This window comes from Mustelus asterias, unplaced genomic scaffold (assembly GCF_964213995.1).
Source record: "Mustelus asterias unplaced genomic scaffold, sMusAst1.hap1.1 HAP1_SCAFFOLD_1728, whole genome shotgun sequence".
NCBI lineage: Eukaryota > Metazoa > Chordata > Chondrichthyes > Carcharhiniformes > Triakidae > Mustelus > Mustelus asterias.
In genome coordinates this window covers 7899-32059 of record NW_027591673.1, presented here as the reverse complement: position 1 = coordinate 32059, position 24161 = coordinate 7899, and the positions used below count along the sequence as shown (strand labels likewise).

Genomic DNA, 24161 nt, shown 5'->3' with positions numbered 1-24161 from the left:
ATATATATAACTAAAGCGACAACTTGCCTCTTTCTGTGCAAGCAAATGCAAGAATTGCCAACACTTTAGTGCCTCAGACAAGCACAGCTTCGACACGCTTGTATTCCATCACTTTAATGTCTACGAAAGCCCGCCATTGTCTGCTCCCTTGGCATCGCGTTAATTACTGGTGTGCTGGGTGGTCCTGGAGACACAGGATAAATTCGGAGACTGGTTTGCATTCGTAGCAGATTTGGTACACAGCAGTGAACAGAGGGAATCTGGAAAGGAATGGAGAATTAACACAATCAAAGAGGGTTACGGTAACACGGTGGCATAGTGGTTGGCACTGCTGCCTCACAGCGCCAGGGACCCGGGTTCGATTCCCGGCTTGGGTCACTGTCTGTGCGGAGTTTGCACGTTCTCCCCGTGTCTGCGTGGGTTTCCTCCGGATGCTCCAGTTTCCTCCCACAGTCCAAAGATGTGTAGGTTAGGTGGATTGGCCATGCTAAATTGCCCCTTGGTGTCCAAAGACGTGTAGGTTAGGGGGATTGGCCATGCTAAATTGCCCCTTGGTGTCTAAAGACGTGTAGGTTAGGGGGATTGGCCATGCTAAATTGTCCCTTAGTGCCCAAAGATGTGCAGGTTAGGGGGATTGGCCATGCTAAATTGCCCCTTGGTGTCTAAAGACGTGTAGGCTTGGTAGATTGGCCATGCTAAATTGTCCCTTTGTGTCCAAAGATGTGTTGGTTAGGTGGATTGGCCATGCTAAATTGCCCCTCAGTGTCCAAAGATGTGTAGGTTAGGTGGATTGGCCATGCTAAATTGCCCCTCAGTGTCCAAAGATGTGTCGGTTAGGTGGATTGGCCATGCTAAATTGCCCCTCAGTGTCCAAAGATGTGTAGGTTAGGTGGATTGGCCATGCTAAATTGCCCCTCAGTGTCCAAAGATGTGTAGGTTAGGTGGATTGGCCATGCTAAATTGCCCCTCAGTGTCCAAAGATGTGTAGGTTAGGTGGATTGGCCATGCTAAATTGCCCCTCAGTGTCCAAAGATGTTTTGGGTAAGGTGCATTGGCCATGCTAAATTGTCCCTTAGTGTCGAAAGATGTGCCGGTTAGGTGGATTGGCCATGCTAAATTGCCCCTTAGTGTCCAAAGATGTGCAGGTTAGGTGGATTGGCCATGCTAAATTTCCCCTCAGTGTCCAAAGATGTGTAGGTTAGGTGGATTGGCCATGCTAAATTGCCCCTTAGTGTCCAAAGATGTGCAGGTTAGGTGGATTGGCCATGCTAAATTGCCCCTTAGTGTCCAAAGATGTGTAGGTTAGGTGGATTGGCCGTGCTAAATTGCCCCTTAGTGTCCAAAGATGTTTTGGGTAAGGTGGATTGGCCATGCTAAATTGCCCCTTAGTGTCCAAAGATGTGCAGGTTAGGTGGATTGGCCATGCTAAATTTCCCCTCAGTGTCCAAAGATGTGTAGGTTAGGTGGATTGGCCATGCTAAATTGCCCCTTCGTGTCCAAAGATGTGCAGGTTATGTGGATTGGCCATGCTAAATTGCCCCTTCGTGTCCAAAGATGTGCAGGTTATGTGGATTGGCCATGCTAAATTGCCCCTTAGTGTACCCGAACAGGCGCCGGAGTGTGGTGACGGGGGGATTTTCACAGTAACTTCATGGCAGTGTTGGTGTAAGCCTACTTGTGGCAATAATAAATAAACTTTACTTTACATCTTGGTTATGCTACTGGGCTAGTCATCCAGAGACCACACTTCACGATCCAGGGGCCCCGTGTTAAAACCCTACCGTGGCAGTTGGGGGAATTTAGATTCAGTTGATTAATTTGGAGTTCAAAGGTTAGTGTCAATAAAGGCATTGTTGTAAAAAGCCATCTGATCTTCCTTTTGGGGAAGACATTCTGCCACCCTTACCTGGTGTGGCCCACATGTGACTGTTAAATGCCCTCTGAAGTGACTCATAGAGTGGTTCAGGTCATTTGCCCTCTTTTGTTCTCCGTGAACGTGATTCAGATAGTGGGGGGAGTTTTTCCATCCCACCCGCCACGGGAATCATAGCAGGTGGGGGGAGAGGACGTCGCAAAGGTCTGTTGACCTCAGATGGGATTTTCCGGTTTTGGGGCAAGCACGGCTGGAAAATCCCGCCCCGTATCTTTTCCCTATAACCCTGCAAATCCTCCCTTCAGATAATGATCCAATTTCCTTTAGTCGGCCTTGCTTTACCCTACCTCCACCACCCTCTCAGGCAGCGCATTCCAGATCATAGAATCCCACAGTGCAGAAGGAGGCCATTCGGCCCATCGAGCCTGCATTGACAACAATCCCAACCTATCCCTGGAACCCCACGTATTTACCCTAGCTAAAACCCTCCAAACTAGGGTCAATTTAGCATGGCCAATCAACCTAACCCGCACAGCTTTGGATTGTGGGAGGAAACCGGAGCACCCGGAGGAAACCCACGCAGACACGGGGAGAATGTGCAAACTCCACACAGACAGTGGCCCAAGCCGGGAATCGAACCCGGGTCCCTGGCGCTGTGAGGCAGCAGTGCTCACCACTGTGCTACCGTGCTGCCTTTCTTCTGGTTGTGCATGTGTAGGAAGGATCCCACATTGGTACTAAGCCGGCCATTTCATGTTCCTATGATGGTCGTAATGGGAAATGGAAAAGTGTTGACTCTGAGGTTGCAGGTAGGCGCACTATTGGGGCAGTGTAGAGGGCATTTTGTTCTGCATTGAGCGAGGTTAGACATGAGCTGGGCATAGTTGTGTGGAGCCTGGGTCTCCAAAATGCCAAGTGTTCCATTTCCCACTCCCAGCATCCTTCACCATGGTGAGGGCAAAGTTCACAGAAGAAAAAAAATGACGTAGGTTATGGACGCACAAAATGATGGCATCCCCTTCAACAGACTGCAAGAAGTGGCCTTCTCCCCTAAGTTTGTATTCCTCTCGCCTCAGGAAGAACAAAAGAAAAATATGCCCTTCTGTTTTTTTTTATTCAGTTGTGGGACATGGGGGTCGCTATCTGGCCAGCATTTATTGCCCATCCCTAGTTGCCTGAGGGCAGTTGATAGTCAACCACATTGCTGTGGCTCTGCTTCACATGTAGGCCAGGCCGGGTAAGGATGGCAGATTTCCTTCCCTAAAGGACATTAGTGACCCAGATGGGTTTTTCTGACAATGGTTTCATGGTCATCAGTAGATTCTTAATTCCAGATTTTTAAAAATGGAATTCAAATTCCACCATGGCGGGATTCAAACCTGGGCCCCCAGAATATTAGCTGAGTTTCTGGATTAATAATCTAGCGATAATACCACTAGGCCATCGCCTCCCTGAGAGATTGAGCAGATTCGTTTGATACTCACTGAATGGCCTCCTTCTGCAGTGCAGTTCTAGAGAAACGATGGCTACACTGGCTCTTTGCTGTGTGTTGTTCAGGAAGGAGTAAACAGGGTGGGCAGTGTCTGTACGTGTGAAGTGTGCCTGCACAACACTTACCTGTGGACCAGGTTGTGAAGCTGGAGAGTGCGATTGATTTCAATCGCTGTCCGCGGTCCCTGGAGCTTCTGTCTGCTCAGCATCTCTTCTTCCAACTGTGCAATAGTCTGAATAAGGACACACAACTCCACTGTGAACTTCCAAACAAATTCATTCAGGTCAACTTGAGATTATTTTTTCTTTTCAGCTAAGGGAACATAAGAAATAGGAGCAGGAGTAGGCCATCTGGCCCTTCGAGCCTGCCCCGCCATTCAACAAGATCATGGCTGATCTGAAGCGAATCAGTTCCACTTACCCGCCTGCTCCCCATATCCCCTAATTCCCTTATCGATCAGAAAACTATCTACCCGTGATTTAAACACTGTCACAGAATCACAGAGTCCCAACAGTGCAGAAGGAGGCCATTCGGTCCATCGAGTCTGCACTGACTCTTCGACAGAGCATCTCACCCAGGCCCAACTCTCACTCAATCCCCTTAACCCCAGGCATTTACCCCGCAAATCCACCTAATCTGCACATCTTTGGACACTAAGGGGCAATTTAGCATGGCCAATCCACCTAACGTACACATCTTTGGACACTAAGGGACAATTTAGCATGGCCAATCCACCTAACCTGCACATCTTTGGACACTAAGGGGCAATTTAGCATGGCCAATCCACCTAACCTGCACATCTTTGGACACTAAGGAGCAATTTAGCATGGCCAATCCACCTAACCTGCACATCTTTGGACACTAACGGGAATTTAGCATGGCCAATCCACCTAACCTGCACATCTTTGGACACTAAAGGGAAATTTAGCACGACCAATCCACCTAACCTGCATGTCTTTGGACACTAAGGGACAATTTACCATGGCCAATCCGCCTAACCTGCACATCTTTGGACACTAAGGAGCAATTTAGCATGGCCAATCCACCTAACCTGCACATCTTTGGACACTAACGGGAATTTAGCATGGCCAATCCACCTAACCTGCACATCTTTGGACACTAAAGGGAAATTTAGCACGACCAATCCACCTAACCTGCATGTCTTTGGACACTAAGGGACAATTTACCATGGCCAATCCGCCTAACCTAAGCATCTTTGGACACTAAGGGGCAATTTATCATGGCCAATCCCCCTAACCTGCACATCTTTGGACACTAAGGGGCAATTTAGCATGGCCAATCCCCCTAACCTGCACATCTTTGGACTGTGGGAGGAAACCGGAGCATCCAGAGGAAACCCACGCAGACATGGGGAGAACATGCAGACTCTGCACAGACAGTCACCAGAGGCCAGAATTGAACCCGGGTCCCTGACGCTGTGAGGTAGCACTGCTAACCACTGTGCCGCCGTGTCACCTCAGCTGGCTCCATGATATGTTTCAATCAGTGCAAACACCATTGGCTTTGGTAGCTGTTAATTTGGGTGCGAGAGGAGGGGGGACCTCAGTCACAGCTCCCGATCCTGGTGGACTTCCTCTCAGCCCCTCCGTCATTCAATTCAGTACCTCAAACCCTCAGATCCTCGAACACCCGGGAGCCTGATTTTCAAAGGACAGAGGTCAATAGATTGTTGGGTGTGAAGGGAATTGAGGGATGAGGGGATAAGGTGAGAAGGTTTTGTTCAGGTCGATTATGTTGAATGACAGAGAAGGCTTGAGGGGCCTAATCCAGCTCCCGCTTCTTATGCTCTCATACTCAACAAACAATCGGATGAGGAATGGAGGTGTTTGATTCTGATGGGGCCCCGACTCTCTTCTCAGCCTGCGACAATCCCTACCAACAACCACTAGAGGGCGGCCGTTTCAGTGAGGCACCAACAGGACGCTAGCAGCCATGAAACTGTGCCCTCGTGGTTAGGCTGTGCCTCAGCAGAACAGCTTTGCCGTTTCAAACGGATGTTATCTCCACACCAGGCCGTGGACCGTGTGGAGAATGGGACACCTCCTGTCGGGAGAAGGCCCTCCATCCCCTGAGTGCATAATAAAATAAATTTCCAACCACCAAATCACAAAAGATGCTTACAAAAGTAGCATCGTGGTAATGTCACTGGGTTAGTAATCCAGAGGCCCAGGCTAATAGGACAGCACAGTGGTTAGCGCTGCTGCCTCACAGCGCCAGGGAACTGGGTTCAATTCCGGCCTCGGGTCACTGTCTGTGTGGAGTCTGCACGTTCTCCCCGTGTCTGCGTGAGTTTCCTCCGGCTGCTCCGGTTTCCTCCCACAGTCCAAAGATGTGCAGGTTAGGGGAATTGGCCATGGTAAATTGTCCCTTAGTGCCCAAAGATGTGTAGGTTAGGTGGATTGGCCATGCTAAATTGTCCTTTACTATCCAAAGATGTGCAGGTTGGGTGGATTGGCCATGCTAAATTGTCCTTTACTATCCAAAGATGTGCAGGTTAGGTGGATTGGCCATGCTAAATTGCCCCTTAGTGTCCAAAGATGTGCAGGTTAGGTGGATTGGCCATGCTAAATTGCCCCTTAGTGTCCAAAGATGTGTAGGTTAGGTGGATTGGCCGTGGTAAATTGTCCCTTAGTGCTCAAAGATGTGTAGGTTAGGTGGATTGGCCATGCTAAATTGTCCTTTACTATCCAAAGGTGTGCAGGTTAGGTGGATTGGTCATGCTAAATTAAATTGCCCCTTAGTGTCCAAAGATGTGTCAGTTAGGTGGATTTTTCATTGTAAATGAGCAGGGTAATGGGGATAGGGCAGAGGGGGTGGGCTTGGATAAGATGCTCGAACAGAGAGTCGGTGCAGACTTGATGGACTGAATGGCCTCCTTCTGCACTGTAGGGATTCTATGGTTCTGGGGACAGGTGTTCAAATCCCACCATGGCAGTTGGTGGAATTTAAATTCATTGAATTCTGGAATATAAAGTTAGTCTCGGTAATGGTGGCGATAAAACTATCACTGATTGTTTTAGAAACCCATCTGGTTCACTAATGTCCTTTAGGGATGGAAATCTGCCATCCTCACCTGGTCTGGCCTACATGTGACTCCAGAGCCACGGCAATGTGGTTGACTCTCAACTGCCTCTGAAAAAGCCTCGCAAGCCACTCAGTTTAAGGGCAATTCTTAATGGGCAATGCCAGCGATGCCCACATTCCATGTTGAATAAAAAGAGTAAGAGACGCAGAAATTCAAAGCTAATGATTATCAGTGCCAATGGTCACAATCTGCCTTTAAATAGGAGGCCCCATCTATTGTGACCTATAGCCAAGGATTATGGTAGGCCACAATTTCCCTGGGCCAGGAGGGGGGAAGAAATAACCACAGTGCCCACTGTCAAATGTCATCTAGAGTCATGATGGCACAGCAGAAGGCCATTCGGCCCACTGAGTCCATGTTGGCAGCATAAGGTAGGCATGGAGATAGCCAGTCAACATTCACTGTTGGCCAAATGGAGGAGGTACCCAAAAGCGGCTGGAGCCTGTGGAATGGGGTGTCCCCAGGAGATATGGGGATTTGGGTCATTCTGGTGTAGCTACCAGCTGCGGGGTCTAGGTTTTGGGGTGGGGAAGTGGTTGGAGTCGAGGGATCCAGCTGTTTTCCCCCTCACCTTTCCCGTTACCGTGAAGGCCTCAGCGATTTTCCTGTTGTGGCCCCCGTAGCAGCTGGCAATGAGATCCGCCACCCCGCAACTCTCGAGGAAGGTCGAGCGCTGAACCGAGCCCCTGCAGCACAGCCTGGCGAAGGCAATCATCTCCATCAGCCCCAGCCGGATCACGGCGGCCTTTGTGTTGTCCCCGCAGCCCAGTCCATCACAAAATCCAGCCCCCACTGCAACCACGTTCTAAAAGAGGGGGAAAAAAACAGGGGCGCGAGCAGGTGGAGCATTAGCAAACGGTCAGACACACAGAGCAGGCCCGAATTCCCCACAATTCCAGTGAATCACTGACCAAACTGGTCAAGTAATATGACAGAAAGACAATATCGCATTTATATGAGATCTCACAGGGCCCCCTCACAGCACACCTCAAAGTGCTTGTGAAAGTACTGCTTTAATGTCACTAAAGCCCACCAACACCTCTACTTTCTCAGGAGGCTAAGGAAATTTGGAATGTCAGCTACGAGTCTCATTAACTTTTACAGATGCACCATAGAAAGCATTCTTTCTGGTTGTATCACAGCTTGGTATGGCTCCTCCCAAGACTGCAAGAAACTACAAAAGGTCGTGAATGTAGCAAACCAGCCTCCCATCCATTGACTCTGTCTACACTTCCCGCTGCCTCGGCAAAGCAGCCGGCATAATCAAGGACCCCATGCACCCCGGACATTCTCTCTTCCACCTTCTTCCGTCGGGAAAAAGATACAAAAGTCTGAGGTCGCGTACCAACCGACTCAAGAACAGCTTCTTCCCTGCTGCTGTCGGACTTTTGAATGGACTTACCTTATATTAAGCTGATCTTTCTCTGCACCCTAGCTATGACTGTAACACTACATTCTGCACCCTCTCCTTTCCTTCTCCCCTATGTATTCTATGAACGGTATGCTTTGTCTGTATAGTGCGCAAGAAACAATACTTTTCACTGTATCCCAATACATGTGACAATAATAAATCAAATCAAATATTAAGCTGATCTTTCTCTACACCCTAGCTATGACTGTAACACTACATTCTGCACCCTCTCCTTTCCTTCTCCCCAGTGTACTCTATGAACGGTATGCTTTGTCTGTATAGCGCGCAAGAAACAATACTTTTCACTGCATCCCAATACATGTGACAATAATAACTCAAATCACTCTCAGACAAGAGTGAGACCACCTGAGCCACGCTGATGCACAGTGGCTTTGATCAGGTTAAAGTTCGTGCCATCGTCAGTGGATGATGGCCACAGAGATAACTTTCCGAATGAAAGGCAACAGGGTAGGAGTGCCTGGGAAGGAGTCTTTTTCCACCCAGCAGGCAATTGTCTGTCGCAGCGGCTGTTTCAGTTGCATTTAGCTGTGAATAATTTACAATGGAAAGAAAAGTGATCACAACTCAGTGACACAGTTACGTAGGCTGGAAACCTCCAACTACATCTGGGCTGGCATTCCTGCATTCGCAACCTAGGGGACCTGTGGGCGGCCATTTTGCCACCTCCTGACTGGACAAGTGAGTCACCCGGTTGGCTTTAAGCCCATCGCCCTCCCTCACCTCGTCCCGCCCGGGTCAGTGACTGAAGCTGGGAGATTTACAGTCATGTCAAGTACTTAATTCATCAACTAAAAACATGGAGGAGGAGCACTTTGGCCCTTTGAAAAGGGTGGCACGGTGGCACAGTGGTTCGCACTGCTGCCTCACAGCTCCAGGGATCCAGGTTCAATTCCCGGCTCGGCTGACTGTGTGGAGTTTGCACGTTCTCCCCGTGTCTGCGTGGGTTTCCTCCGGGTGCTCCGGTTTCCTCCCACAGTCCAAAGATGTGTAGATTAGGTGGATCGGCCATGCTAAATTGCCCTTAGTGTCCAAAGATGTGTTGGTTAGGTGGATTGGCCATGCTAAATTGCCCCTTAGTGTCCAAAGATGTGTAGGTTAGGTGGATCGGCCATGCTAAATTGCCCTTAGTGTCCAAAGATGTGCAGGTTAGGTGGATTGGCCATGTTAAATTGCCCTTAGTGTCCAAAGATGTGTAGGTTAGGTGGATCGGCCATGCTAAATTGCCCTTAGTGTCCAAAGATGTGCAGGTTAGGTGGATTGGCCATGCTAAATTGCCCCTTAGTGTCCAAAGATGTGTAGGTTAGGTGGATCGGCCATGCTAAATTGCCCTTAGTGTCCAAAGATGTGCAGGTTAGGTGGATTGGCCATGCTAAACTGCCCTTAGTGTCCAAAGATGTGTAGGTTCGGTGGATCGGCTATGCTAAATTGCCCTTAGTGTCCAAAGATGTGTAGGTTAGGTGGATTGGCCATGCTAAATTGCCCCTTAATGTCCAAAGATGTGTAGGTTAAGTGGATTGGCCATGCTAAATTGCCCCTTAGTGTCCAAAGATGTGTAGGTTAGGTGGATTGGCCATGCTAAATTGCCCCTTAGTGTCCAAGGATGTGTAGATTAGGTGGATTGGCCATGATAAATTGCTCTTAGTGTCCAAAGATGTGTCGGTTAAGTTGATTGGCCATGCTAAATTGTCCCTTCGTGTCAGGGGGATTAGCACGGTAAATATGTGGGGTTGCGGGAATAGGGCCTGGGTGGGACTGTTGTCGGTACAGACTTGATGGGCCGAATGGCCTCCTTCTGCATTGAAGGATTCTATGAACATGTATGCCTTCGAAATGTAATCCATGGAGTACATGGTTGAGTTTGCAGGAGGAAGACACAATCAAAAAATTAAAATAACAAAGGCACCAAAGCACATGCAAGAGAGTGTGGCCTACCTTTAAGGCCCCACAGATCTCCACAGTGTCCACCTCCTCCACCACCCGGATCCGGAAGTTTCGAGTCTGCAGCAGTTCTTTTGAAACATTTCCGTGTGCAATGTCTGCAGCTCCTGTTCAGGAGAAGAGGTCAGGCAAAGTTAACTGAAAAAGGGTAAACATAGCTGGCCTCACCTCACTTTGCTGTTTACATTCCAGAGGTATGTTAATACAGCACGATTATAAAATCATAGAATCCCTACAGTGCAGAAAGAGGCCATTCGGCCCATTGAGTCTGTACCGACCACAATCCTACCCAGACCCTATTTCTGTAACCCGACATATTTACCCTGCTAATCCCCTTAGCATGGCCAATCCACCTAACCTACACATCTTTGGACACTAAGGGACAACTTAGCATGGCCAATCCACCTAACCTACACATCTTTGGACACTAAGGGACAACTTAGCATGGCCAATCCACCTAACCTGCACATCTTTGGACACTAAGGGGCAATTTAGCATGGCCAATCCACCTAACCTGCACATCTTTGGACACTAAGGGACAATTTAGCATGGCCAATCCACCTAACCTACACATCTTTGGACCCTAAGGGACAATTTAGCATAGCCAATCCACCTAACCTACACATCTTTGGACACTAAGGGACAACTTAGCATGGCCAATCCACCTAACCTGCACATCTTTGGACCCTAAGGGGCAATTTAGCATGGCCAATCTACCTAACCCGCACATCTTTGGAGTGTGGAAGGAAACCGGCGCACACGGAGGAACCCCGTGCAGACACGGGGAGAATGTATAAGTCAGAGGATAGCATATCTGGAGCACCGTGGTCAGTTCTGTTCACCAGGGGAGACCATCCATGGCTTGGGGGCAGTTCCAACAAAACCCACAGAGACAGACCCCTTAGTGTGAGGGAGGAGAGAGACTGCGCAATCCAATCCTAAAAGAAGGACACCTCAAATTCAAGATGCAAAAGATCAACATGAAACATAATAAATAGGGGCAGCATTAGACAATGGTGGAGTCTGCTCCGCCATTCAATACAATCATGGCTGATCCTGGGCTTCAACTCCACTTTCCCGCCCACTCCCCATATCCCATAATTCCCCAAGAGATCAAAAGTCTCTCTATCTCAAACTTAAATCTATTCAATGATGGAGCACCCAGACCCTCTGGGGGAGAGAATTCCCAAGACTTACAACCCTTTGAGTGAAGAAATTTTTCCTCATGTCAGTCCAAAATGGCCGACGCCATATCCTGACACTGTGCCCTCCCTCCCCCGTGTTCTAGATTCCCCAGCCAGTGGGAAACAATCTCTCCGTATCCACCCTGTCACTCTGAATTCTGAAGTATAACATGGTAACCACACAAGGCCTAATGTCAGCAAACTTTGGAACATGTGGAATGGCTGGGGCAGTAGATGACCAATCATTCGACGGACAGCTACATGGGGTTGGTTAGTTCAGTCGGGGTTAGTTTAGCTCAGTTGGCTGTATGGCTGGCTCGTGATGCAAAGCGGGTTCCATCCCCGTACTGGCTGAGGTTATTCATGAAGGCCCCACCTTCTCAAACTTGACCTTGTCTGAAGTGCGGTGGTCCTGAGGTCACAATCACCACCAATCAGCCCCTCAAAAGGGCCAACAGTCATCTGGGACTATGGCGACTTTCCTTTGGATGCAGAGAAGGGGGCGACTGTGGGACATTCTGGTGGGATGAGGCAAGGTAGGCCTCCCTTATCTGTGTCTCCCGCGCCCCTGCCCGCCCACCGCCCAATCCCATTGTCATGGCCGAGGCCAGAGAGTGTTTGTGAGCACTGGGGGCCAACATGGTGGGCCACCATTTTGTGTCACCGAGGGAGGTTGCAGCTCCCGTGCCCTGTCCCGATACCCTTTGACCGAGTGGGAGGTGACTGGGTGGCGTTACCAATAGTGCTTTCACAGAATTTCTCAGCTGCTACTTCACTGGCCAGACAGGCTCCCGACAGCACAGTGACTTCAATCCCCAGTATCTCCCGGATCACGTCAGATGCCAGCTTCAGACCATCCAATCCAGTGTCAAAGCCCTGCGGCAAATCACATTGAAGAACCAGATTTAATGATTATTTGCAGAATACAAAGGAAAGCAGAAACAGAAGGAGGCCATTCGGCCCACGGTTTCTGTACCAAACCTTTTATTCATGGGCGTCGCTGGCTGGTCCCAGCATTTATTGCCCATCCCTAATTGCCCCTCGAGAAGGTGTGGTGAGCCGCCATCTTGAACCCCTGCAGTCCATGTGGGGTAGGTACATCCACTGTGCTGTTAGGGAGTTCCAGGATTGTTATTGGACATCAGTCAGTCCATGTGGTGTAGGTACACCCACAGTGCTGTTAGGGAGAGAGTTCCAGGATTGTTCTTGGACATCAGTCAGTCCCTGTGGTGTAGGTACACGCACAGTGCTGTTAGGGGGGGAGTTCCAGGATTGTTATTGGACATCAGTCAGTCCATGTGGTGTAGGTACACCCACAGTGCTGTTAGGGAGGGAGTTCCAGGATTGTTATTGGACATCAGTCAGTCCATGTGGTGTAGGTACACCCACAGTGCCGTTAGGGAGGGAGTTCCAGGATTGTTATTGGACATCAGTCAGTCCATGTGGTGTAGGTACACCCACAGTGCTGTTAGGGAGTTCCAGGATTGTTATTGGACACCAGTCAGTCCATGTGGTGTAGGTACACCCACAGTGCTGTTAGGGAGTTCCAGGATTGTTATTGGACACCAGTCAGTCCATGTGGTGTAGGTACACCCACAGTGCTGTTAGGGAGTTCCAGGATTGTTATTGGACATCAGTCAGTCCATGTGGTGTAGGTACACCCACAGTGCTGTGAGGGAGGGAGTTCCAGAGTTGTTATTGGGCATCAGTCAGTCCATGTCGTGTAGGTACACCCACAGTGCTGTTAGGGAGGGAGTTCCAGAATTGTTATTGGGCATCAGTCAGTCCATGTGGTGTAGGTACACCCACAGTGCTGTGAGGGAGGGAGTTCCAGAATTGTTATTGGGCATCAGTCAGTCCATGTCGTGTAGGTACACCCACAGTGCTGTTAGGGAGGGAGTTCCAGAATTGTTATTGGGCATCAGTCAGTCCATGTCGTGTAGGTACACCCACAGTGCTGTGAGGGAGGGAGTTCCAGAATTGTTATTGGGCATCAGTCAGTCCATGTGGTGTAGGTACACCCACAGTGCTGTTAGGGAGGGAGTTCCAGAATTGTTATTGGGCATCAGTCAGTCCATGTGGTGTAGGTACACCCACAGTGCTGTTAGGGAGAGAGTTCCAGGATTGTGATTGGACATCAGTCAGTCCATGTGGTGTAGGTACACCCACAGTGCTGTTAGGGAGGGAGTTCCTGGATTGTGATTGGACATCAGTCAGTCCATGTGGTGTAGGTACATCCACAGTGCCGTTAGGGAGGGAAGTCCAGGATTTTGACCCAGCGACAGTGAATGACTGGCCGATATATTTCCAAGTCAGGATGGTGAGTGAGTTGGAGGGGAACTTCCAGGTGGTGGTGTTCCCAGGTATCTGCTGCCCTTGTCCTTCTGGAGGGTAGCGGTCACGGATTTGGAAGGTGCTGTCTGAGGAGCCTCGGGGAGATGCTGGACACCATGGAGAACACAAAAAGGGAAAAGAGAAAACAGGTGGGGGACAGAAGAAAGAGAGTGATGGGGAGGGGGGAGAGAGTGCAAGAGGGGAAAGAAAGGAGGATCTGGCGTATGAGTCCAGGATCACTCTGTACCTTAATAAGAGAGACACCAATAGTGGAAGGCTTGACGTGACCTTTCAACTCATCACAGGTCTGTCTGATGAACTGGTGTGGCACAGCAAATACCAAGATGTCTGCATCTCTTGCTGCATCCAATAGGTCGGGCACTGCAATCTAAACAGATTGGACAACAAACGTCAGCGAATAAGTGACATCCAGGGCTGGCAAATATACACAGAACAGACCCAATTCACCAGTGACTTAATTCGAGTCATAGAATTCTACAGCACAGAAAGAGGCCCTTTGGCCCATCATGTCTCTACCGGCCATCAATCACCTTGTCAAGGTGAGTTCTGTCTTTGCCAATAGAAATATCTGCAGAGTGAGGTTATTCACACCACAAACTAACATATCTCAAAGAACAAAGACCAGTACAGCACAGGAACAGGCCCTTCGGCCCACTAAGCCTGTTCCCACACGTCACCTTTCTGAGCTAAGGCCCTTTTCCCTCCACATGGTCCGTATCCCTATATTCTGTCCGTATCCCCCGATTCCCTGCCTATTCAGGACTTGCAGAATCTCACTGGCTGTCCTGTCTGGAGACAATACACATCTCTTTAACCTGTGCTTAATGCTCCCTCCACCCATATTGTCTGTATCTTTAAGACCTGGTTGGCTGTAGAGATTCGCATTCTAATCAGTATTCTGTAACTTGATTTTGTGTCTCTGTGCCCTGTTTGAGAGCACATTTCCACTCCATCTGACGAAGGAGCAGTGCTCCGAAAGCTAATGGCATTTGCTACCAAATAAACCTGTTGGACTTTAAACTGGTGTTGTTAAAACTCTTACTGTGTTCACCCCAGTCCAACGCCGGCATCTCCACATCATTCCTGTATCTGTCCAGACGCCTCTTAAACGTTGCTAATGTATCTGCTTCTACCCCCTCCTCTGGCAGCGCGTTCCAGGCATTCCCCACACTCTGTGTACAAAACTTGCCTCTCACATCTCCTTTAAACGTTCCCCCTTTTACCTTCATCCCATATCCCCTCGTAATTGACATTCCTACCCTGGGAAAAAGAACAAAGAACAAAACAGCACAGGAACAGGCCCTTCGGCCCTCCAAGCCCGTGCCGCTCCCTGGTCCAAACTAGACCATTCTTTTGTATCCCTCCATTCCCACTCCGTTCATATGGCTGTCGAGATAAGTCTTAAACGTTCCCAGTGTGTCCGCCTCCACCACCTTGCCTGGCAGCGCATTCCAGGCCCCCACCACCCTCTGTGTAAAATATGTCCTTCTGATATCCGTGTTAAACCTCCCCCCCTTCACCTTGAACCTATGACCCCTCGTGAACGTCACCACCGACCTGGGGAAAAGCTTCCCACCGTTCACCCTATCTATGCCTTTCATAATTTTATACACCTCTATTAAGTCTCCCCTCATCCTCCGTCTTTCCAGGGAGAACAACCCCAGTTTACCCAATCTCTCCTCATAACTAAGCCCCTCCATACCAGGCAACATCCTGGTAAACCTCCTCTGTACTCTCTCCAAAGCCTCCACGTCCTTCTGGTAGTGTGGCGACCAGAACTGGGCGCAGTATTCCAGATGCGGCCGAACCAACGTTCTATACATCTGCAACATCAGACCCCAACTTTTATACTCTATGCCCCATCCTATAAAGGCAAGCATGCCATATGCCTTCTTCACCACCTTCTCCACCTGTGACGTCACTTTCAAGGATCTGTGGACTTGCACACCCAGGTCCTTCTGCGTATCTACACCCTTTATGGTTCTGTCATTTATCGTATAGCTCCCCCCTACATTATTTCTACCAAAATGCATCACTTCGCATTTATCAGGATTGAACTCCATCTGCCATTTCTTTGCCCAAATTTCCAGCCTATCTATATCCTTCTGTAGCTTCTGACAATGCTCCTCACTATCTGCAAGTCCTGCCAATTTTGTGTCGTCCGCAAACTTACTGATCACCCCAGTTACACCTTCTTCCAGATCATTTATATAAATCACAAACAGCAGAGGTCCCAATACAGAGCCCTGCGGAACACCACTAGTCACAGGCCTCCAGCCGGAAAAAGACCCTTCCATTACCACCCTCTGTCTTCTGTGACCAAGCCAGTTCTCCACCCATCTAGCCACCTCCCCCTTTATCCCATGAGATCCAACCTTTTTCACCAGCCTACCATGAGGGACTTTGTCAAACGCTTTACTAAAGTCCATATAGACGACATCCACGGCCCTTCCCTCGTCAACCATTTTGGTCACTTCTTCAAAAAACTCCACCAGGTTAGTGAGGCATGACCTCCCTCTCACAAAACCATGCTGACTATCGTTAATGAGTTTATTCCTTTCTAAATGCGCATACATCCTATCTCTAAGAATCTTCTCCAACAACTTCCCCACCACGGACGTCAAGCTCACCGGTCTATAATTACCCGGGTTATCCTTCCTACCCTTCTTAAATAACGGGACCACATTAGCTATCCTCCAATCCTCTGGGACCTCACCTGCGTCCAGTGACGAGACAAAGATTTGCGTCAGAGGCCCAGCGATTTCATCTCTCGTCTCCCTGAGCAGCCTTGGATAGATTCCATCAGGCCCTGGGGATTTGTCAGTCTTTAAATTCTCTAACAAACCTTAACACTTCCTCCTTTGTAATGGAGATTTTCTCCAACGGTTCAGCACTCCCCTCCGAGACACTCCCAGTCAACACATCCCTCTCCTTTGTGAATACCGACGCAAAGTATTCATTTAGGATCTCCCCTACTTCTTTGGGCTCCAAGCATAATTCCCCACTTTTGTCCCTGAGAGGTCCGATTTTTTCCCTGACAACCCTTTTGTTCCTAACGTATGAATAAAATGCCTTGGGATTCTCCTTAATCCTGTCTGCCAAGAACATTTCGTGACCCCTTTTTGCTCTTCTAATTCCCCGTTTGAGTTCTTTCCTACTTTCTTTGTACTCCTCCAGAGCTCCCTCCGTTTTTAGCTGCCTGGACCTACCGTACGCCTCTCTTTTCTTTTTGACCAGTCCCTCAATTTCCCTGGTTATCCACGGTTCTCGAATCCTACCCTTCCTATCCTTCTTTTTAACAGGCACATGCCTGTCCTGTAGCCCTAACAACTGTTCCTTAAAAGACTCCCACATGCCAGATGTGGATTTACCCTCAAACAGCCTCTCCCAATCAAGAGCTGCCAATTTCTGCCAAATCCCACTAAAGTTAGCCTTCCCCCAATCCAACACCTTACCCTTGGGACACCACTCATCCTTTTCCATCACTATCCTAAAGCTAACAGAATTGTGGTCACTATTTGCCACATGTTCCCCTACCGAAACTTTGAAGACCTGACCGGGCTCATTCCCCAGTACGAGGTCCAGTATAGCCCCCTCTCTAGTCGGGCTATCTACATATTGTTCCAAAGAACCCTCCTGTACGCATTTTACAAATTCCTCCCCATTCAGAGTCCCTGCTCTCAGCGATTTCCAGTCTATACCAGGGAAATTGAAGTCTCCCACTACAACAACCCTATTTTTCCTGCACTTATCCAGTATCTCCTGACATATCCGTTCTTCCACTTCCCTTGGGCTGTTGGGGGGCCTGTAGTATACCCCCAACATAGTGACTGCGCCTTTCCTGTTTCTAAGCTCCACCCAGAGTGACTCGTTACACGACCCCTCTGAATTGTCCTCCCTCTGCACCGCTGTAATATGCTCTCCAACTAATACTGCTACTCCCCCACCTCTTTTGGCCCCTCCTCTGTCTCGCCTAAAACACTTGTACCCCGGAATATTCAGCTGCCAGTCCTGTCCCTCTTTCAACCAAGTCTCTGTCACCGCAACCACAGCCAAATTCCTCGTGAGCATTAAGGTCCTAAGTTCATCTGTCTTACCTGCTACGCTCCTTGCATTGAAGTATAAGCACTCCAGACCTCCAGGCCCAGTGAGGTCATCCTCCCCCAGAGTGCTCTTCTTCTTTGCCAGCCTTGTCCCAGCCCCAAGCTCGTCCCCAGCCTCTACACTTGTAGACCTAATATTTTGATCCGCTCCCCCCTGCCATACTAGTTTAAACCCCCCCGAACTGCACTAGCAAAGCTCCCAGCCAGGATATTCGTGCCCTTCCAACTTAGTTGTGACCCGTCCTTCTTGTACAGGTGCCAGCCTCTCCTGAAAACTTCCCATTGATCTAGGAAAATGAAGCCCTCCCTCCTGGACCAGTCCTTTAGCCAAGCATTCAACTTTACTAACTCCCTATTCTTAGCCTCACTGGCACGAGGCATTGGGAGCAGCCCAGAGATGGCCACCCTAGTGACCCTACTTTTTAGCCTATTTCCCAACTCCCTGAATTGCTCTCGTAGGACCCCCCTACTCTTCCTATCTACGTCATTTGCACCAATGTGTACAATGACATCTGTTTCTTTATCTTCCCCTTTTAATATGCCTCCTATCCGCTCGGAGACATCCATGACTCCAGCACCAGGTAGGCAGACTACCATCCTGGAGTCCCGTTGGCACCCACAGAATCGCCTGTCCGTGCCTCTAACCGACGCATCCCCCACCACTATCGCTCTCCTAACCCCTCTCTTTCCTTTCCGGGCCACAGAGCCTGACTGTGTGCCAGTGACCTGGTCACTGTGTCTTACCCCTGGAGAGTCATCCTCCTCCACACTATCCAAAACAATATACTTGTTTTGGAGGGGGACAACCACAGGTGACCCCTCCTCTAATTGCTCACTCCCCTCCCCTCTCACACCTGTCGCCGAGCCCTTCCTATTATGAGAGACAGCCACTGGAGTGCTCTCTGGTACGTTACCCTTCTGACCTTTACTCCTCCTAACTGTGACCCACGTGTCTTCCTCCCGATGCCCCGGTGTAACTAGTTGCCTATAACTCATGTCAATTATTCTCTCATTCTCCCTGACTCGACCACTCTGACTATCTATTCTATCCGTGTCCCTTGTAACTTTGTAAACATCTATCAGGTCGCCTCTCAGTCTCCGTCTTTCTGGTGAAAACAAACCAAGATTGTCCAATCTCTCCTCATAACTAATAGGGATAGGGATGTTTTGCTGCAATTGTATAGGGCGTTGGTGAGGCCACACCTGGAGTATTGTGTGTAGTTTTGGTGTCCTTATCTGAGGAAGGATGTCCTTGCTTTAGAGGGAGCGCAGCGAAGGTTTACCAGGCTGATTCCTGGGATGGCAGGTCTGTCATATGAGGAGAGACTGAGTTGGTTAGGATGATATTCACTGGAGTTTAGAAGAGTGAGAGGGGATCTCATAGAAACTTATAAAATTCTAACAGGATTAGACAGGGTAGATTCAGAAAGAATGTTCCCGATGGTGGGGCCATATGTTCGGGGTGCGTGGGGTTATGCTGGCTGCTTTTGCGAGGCAGTGGGAAGTGTAGACAGAGTCAATGGATGGGAGACAAAAACAGAAAATGCTGGAAAATCTCAGCAGGTCTGACAGCATCTGGATTAGAAAGGTCACGTCAAATCGAGGGGCCAACCGACTTAAGAACAGCTTCTTCCCTGCTGCCATCAAACGTTTGAATGGACCTACCAAATATTAAGTTGATCTTTCACTACACCCTAGCTATGTCTGTAACACTACATTCTGCACCCTCTCCTTTCTTTCTCTATGAATGGTATGTTTTGTCTGTATAGTGCGCAAGAAACAATACTTTTCACTGTATCCCAATACATGTGACAATAATAAATCAAATCAAATATTAAGCTGATCTTTCTCTACACCCTAACTATGACTGTAACACTATATTCTGCACCCTCTCCTTTCCTTCTGCCCTATGTACTCTATGAACGGTATGCTTTGTCTGTTCAGTGCGCAAGAAACAATACTTTTCACTGTATCCCAATACATGTGACAATAATAAATCAAATATTAAGCTGATCTTTCTCTACACCCGATCTACATTCTGCACCCTCTCCTTTCCTTCTCCCCTATGTACTCTATGAACGGTATGCTTTGTCTGTATAGCGCGCAAGAAACAATACTTTTCACTGTATCCCAATACATGTGACAATAATAAATCAAATATTAAGTTGATCTTTCTCTACACCCTAGCTATGACTGTAACACTACATTCTGCACTCTCTCCTTTACTTCTCTATGAACGGTATGTTTTGTCTGTATAGCGCGCAAAAACAACACTTTTCACTGTATCCCAATACGTGACAATAATAAATCAAATCAAATATTAAGCTGATCTTTCTCTACACCCTATCTGTAACTGTAACACTATATTCTGCACTCTCTCCTTTCCTTCTCCCCTATGTACTCTATGAACGGTATGCTTTGTCTGTATAGCGCGCAAGAAACAATACTTTTCACTGTATCCCAATATGTGACAATAATAAATCAAATCAAATCCTGCCCAATTCCAAAATACTTACATGTGGCTCGGTTGATGGCTATAGCAATCCCAGTGTTATTCGATTGTGGTTCTTCCCTCTCTGCTTTCCTGGAAAGCCATTCCTCCATCTCTGTTGCATCTTGTGTGACGGCTCCACTTTCCACCACAGAGCTTTAACCTTGGCAAAGATTTCCCTCCAACCTTTTTGCTCCATTTCCTGTGCTCCTGCCATCTGCCTTCAACAGGACAACAGGGTCCCAACAAAGAACAAAGAACAGTACAGCACAGGAAACAGGCCCTTCGGCCCTCCAAGCCTGTGCCGCTCCTTGGTCCAACTAGACCAATCATTTGTATCCCTTCATTCCCAGGCTGCTCATGTGACTATCCAGGTAAGTCTTAAACGATGCCAGCGTGTCTGCCTCCACCACCCTACTTGGCAGCGCATTCCAGGCCCCCACCACCCTCTGTGTAAAAAACGTCCCTCTGATATCTGAGTTATACTTCGCCCCTCTCACCTTGAGCCCGTGACCCCTCGTGATCGTCACCTCCGACCTGGGAAAAAGCTTCCCACTGTTCACCCTATCTATACCCTTCATAATCTTGTACACCTCTATTAGATCTCCCCTCATTCTCCGTCTTTCCAGGGAGAACAACCCCAGTTTACCCAATCTCTCCTCATAGCTAAGACCCTCCATACCAGGCAACATCCTGGTAAACCTTCTCTGCACTCTCTCTAACGCCTCCACGTCCTTCTGGTACTGCGGCGACCAGAACTGGACGCAGTACTCCAAATGTGGCCTAACCAGCGTTCTATACTGCTGCATCATCAGACTCCAGCTTTTATACTCTATACCCCGTCCTATAAAGGCAAGCATACCATATGCCTTCTTCACCACCTTCTCCACCTGTGTTGCCACCTTCAAGGATTTGTGGACTTGCACACCTAGGTCCCTCTGTGTTTCTATACTCCTGATGACTCTGCCATTTATTGTATAACTCCTCCCTACATTATTTCTTCCAAAATGCATCACTTCGCATTTATCCGGATTAAACTCCATCTGCCACCTCTCCACCCAATTTTCCAGCCTATCTATATCCTGCTGTATTGCCCGACAATGCTCTTCGCTATCCGCAAGTCCAGCCATCTTCGTGTCATCCGCAAACTTGCTGATTACACCAGTTACACCTTCTTCCAAATCATTTATATATATATCACAAATAGCAGAGGCCCCAGTACAGAGCCCTGCGGAACACCACTGGTCCCATTCGTCTTCAACTGTACCCATCCACTCGATCACCTTCCGCGATCTCTGGCAGTACAGTCCGAAAGACGTACTGGTTAGGTGCATTGGCCGTGCTAAATTGTCTGTCAGAGTAGGGCACTGTGGGCCTTATGAGCCCGCAGCCAAGTCGGTCTCCCCCTTCCCTTTCTGCTTTCCAGAGACACCTTTCCTTCAGGAGAGGTGGGGGGGGGGGAGAACATTGACAAGATTGGCACAGTCCATACTGCGGAATTTCCCATCATCCTTAGCAACTTGCATTTCGATAGTGCTTTTAGCCAAGGGTTTCACAGGAGGGTTGCAAGCCAGATTTGACAACAAGCCACATAAGGAGATATTAAGATGGGTGACCAAGCGTTTGGCCCCCAGGGATGGATTTTTAAGGAGCATCTTAAAGGAGGAAAGCGAGGTGGAGAGGTTTAGGGAGGGAATTCCAGAGCTTAGGGCCCAGGCAGCCAAAGACGTGGCCACCATTGGTGGAGTGATTAAAATTAGGGATGCTCAGGAGGCCAGAATTGGGGGAGCGCAGAGATCCCGGGAGGGTTGTGGAACTGGAGGAAATGACAGAGATAGGGAGGGGTGGCAGGATTTGAATCCAGGGAAAATGAGAGGATTTGATGAATTGAGGGCGTTGTTGTATTGGGAGTTAATGTGGGACAGTGAACACAGGGGTAAGTGGGATTTAGCGTGGATTAGGATTTGGGCAGCAATGTTTTAGATGAGCTAAAGTCGATGGAAGACGGGGAGGCCAATCAGGAAAACATTGGAATGGCTGCATTTTGAGGTTCCAAAGGCACTGGATGAAGGTTTCGGCAACAGATGGGCTGAAACAGAGGCGCAGATGGGTAATGTTACGGCAGCGGAGGTTAATGGTGGTGGGGATGGCGTGAACATGCGGTCGGAAGTTGCGCTCAGGACCCTGAGGTTGTGAACAAATTGGTTGGGTAACTGGGCCCAAGAGTCATTCCTTGGGGCTTTTTTTTTATAGAATCCCTCCAGTGCAGAAGGAGGCCATTTGGCCCATCAAGTCTGCACCGACCACAATCCCACCCAGCCCCCATCCCCATAGCCCCACATATTTTACCCTGTTAGTCCCCCTGACACAAAGTGGCAGTTTAGCATGGCCAATCCACCTAACCTGCACATCTTTGGACACAAAGGGGCAATTTAGCATGGCCAATCCACCTAACCTGCACATCTTTGGACACAAAGGGGCAATTTAGCATGGCCAATCCACCTAACCTGCACATCTTTGGACACAAAGGGGCAATTTAGCATGGCCAATCCACCTAACCTACACATCTTTGGACACTAAGGGGCAATTTAGCATGGCCAATCCACCTAACCTGCACATCTTTGGACACTAAGAGACAATTTAGCATGGCCAATCCCCCTAACCTACACATCTTTGGACACTAAGAGACAATTTAGCATGGCCAATCCCCCTAACCTACACATCTTTGGACACTAAGAGACAATTTAGCATGGCCAATCCAACTAACCTGCACATTTTTAGACACTAAGGAGCAATTTAGTATGACCATCCGCCTAACCCACACATCTTTGGACTGTGGGAGAAAACTGGAGCACCCGGAGGAAACCCACGCAGACACGGGGGAGAATGTGCAAACTCCACACAGACGGTGACCCAAACCGGGAATCGAACCCGGTCTCTAGCGCTGTGAGGCAGCAGTGCTAACCACTGTGCCGCCCCAGGGGGTGTCCATGGCTATCACCAGGCCCCAAGCCTTGGTAACCCATCCCGGAAGCCCAGACAATTTAATATCACTGGTTTGTCTACCTATTCAAATGTTTTAAATTCTAATCCAGGATTTGTGGAGGTTTACAAAGAGCTGTCCTTAACATCTGGAATGGGTAAACCATCGGCCTTGGTCATGAGGTAAAGGCTAATTAATGTGTTAATGAATTTGCGCATTGAAATAATTCTTCACGGCCTCCCAGGCTCCAAAATGGACACCAAAGTATTCGAGAAAGAGAAAAGAAGTACACCTGGGGTCCTTCCATGTCTCCCCTCTCCTAACTGGTTGTATTCTCTCCAGTTAAAGTTGAACAACACTTACCACATTGGCTGGCAGCTTGTATCCAGGCAGATACTTCACGTTCTCATGGTCTGTATTTATAATTTCCGTAAGCTTCCTGCCCATCACCATCTCTTCAAACACCCACATGCTCACCGTGTTGTCAAATCTCTTACTTTTGGCCGCGTTCTCTCCAGCGATTTTTCCGACGGCCGATCCCCTGTGAGGAAAGGGAGGGGAAAAAAATAACGACTCAAATTTATAAGAGAACAAAAGAAGAAATAACTTGCATTTACAGAGCACCTATTGCAACCTCACAATGTCCCAATGCGCTTCACAGCTGAGGAAGTACTTCCAAAGTGTTGTAATTCATGGCATTGCAGTACCTCTGACAGTGCGGCACTCCCTCAGGACTTCATTGGAGCGCTCGCCTGGATTATGTGCTCACCTGAGCCCATTGCCTCCTGATTCAGAGGTGAGCATGCCACGCACGAAGCCTAGGCCTCACTCCTTTGAACTGCATTAACGCTGTTTGGATTGCTTCCCTGAAATGTCCATCCCTCTCATCTGACAACCGTCAAAACCCTTGACCGTAAGACCATAAGACATAGGAGCAGAACTAGGCCACTCGGCCCATCGAGTCTGCTCCGCCATTCAATCATGGCTGATATTTTTCTCATCCCCATTCTCCTGCCTTTTCCCCATAACCCCTGATCCCCTTATTAATCAAGAACCTATCCATCTCTGTCTTAAAGACACTCAATGACCTGGCCTCCTCTGCGGCAAAGAGTTCCACAGATTCACCACCCTCTGGCTGAAGAAATTCCTCCTCATCTCTGTTTTAAAGGATCGTCCCTTTCGTCTGAGGTTTAAAGGAGATGTA

General features: G+C 48.7%; 1 protein-coding gene across 1 annotated transcript; it reads right to left on the bottom strand.

Annotated features, from left to right (window-relative positions):
• On the bottom strand, positions 1–23761 carry LOC144488630 (glycerol-3-phosphate dehydrogenase [NAD(+)], cytoplasmic-like). Its single transcript, XM_078206696.1, has 8 exons — positions 23727–23761; positions 23321–23498; positions 13607–13747; positions 11727–11901; positions 9836–9948; positions 7043–7276; positions 3491–3597; positions 1–260 (listed from the first exon to the last, which is right to left on the bottom strand). Exons 1-8 carry the CDS (start codon positions 23759–23761, stop codon positions 164–166), a joined length of 1080 nt encoding a protein of 359 aa, XP_078062822.1. The 3' UTR covers positions 1–163.
• Between the last annotated feature and the right edge of the window lie 400 nt (positions 23762–24161).

Excerpts from the sequence above, each read along its gene's own strand:
- LOC144488630 (XM_078206696.1), bottom strand. The coding sequence starts at position 23,761 with ATGCTCACCTCTGAATCAGGAGGCAATGGGCTCAG. Across the intron at positions 11,902-13,606 it reads TTGGTGTCTCTCTTATTAAG|GGCTTTGACACTGGATTGGA; the intron begins GTACAGAGTGAT and ends GATTTGCCGCAG. Across the intron at positions 3,598-7,042 it reads CCTTCACGGTAACGGGAAAG|ACTATTGCACAGTTGGAAGA; the intron begins GTGAGGGGGAAA and ends GTCCTTATTCAG.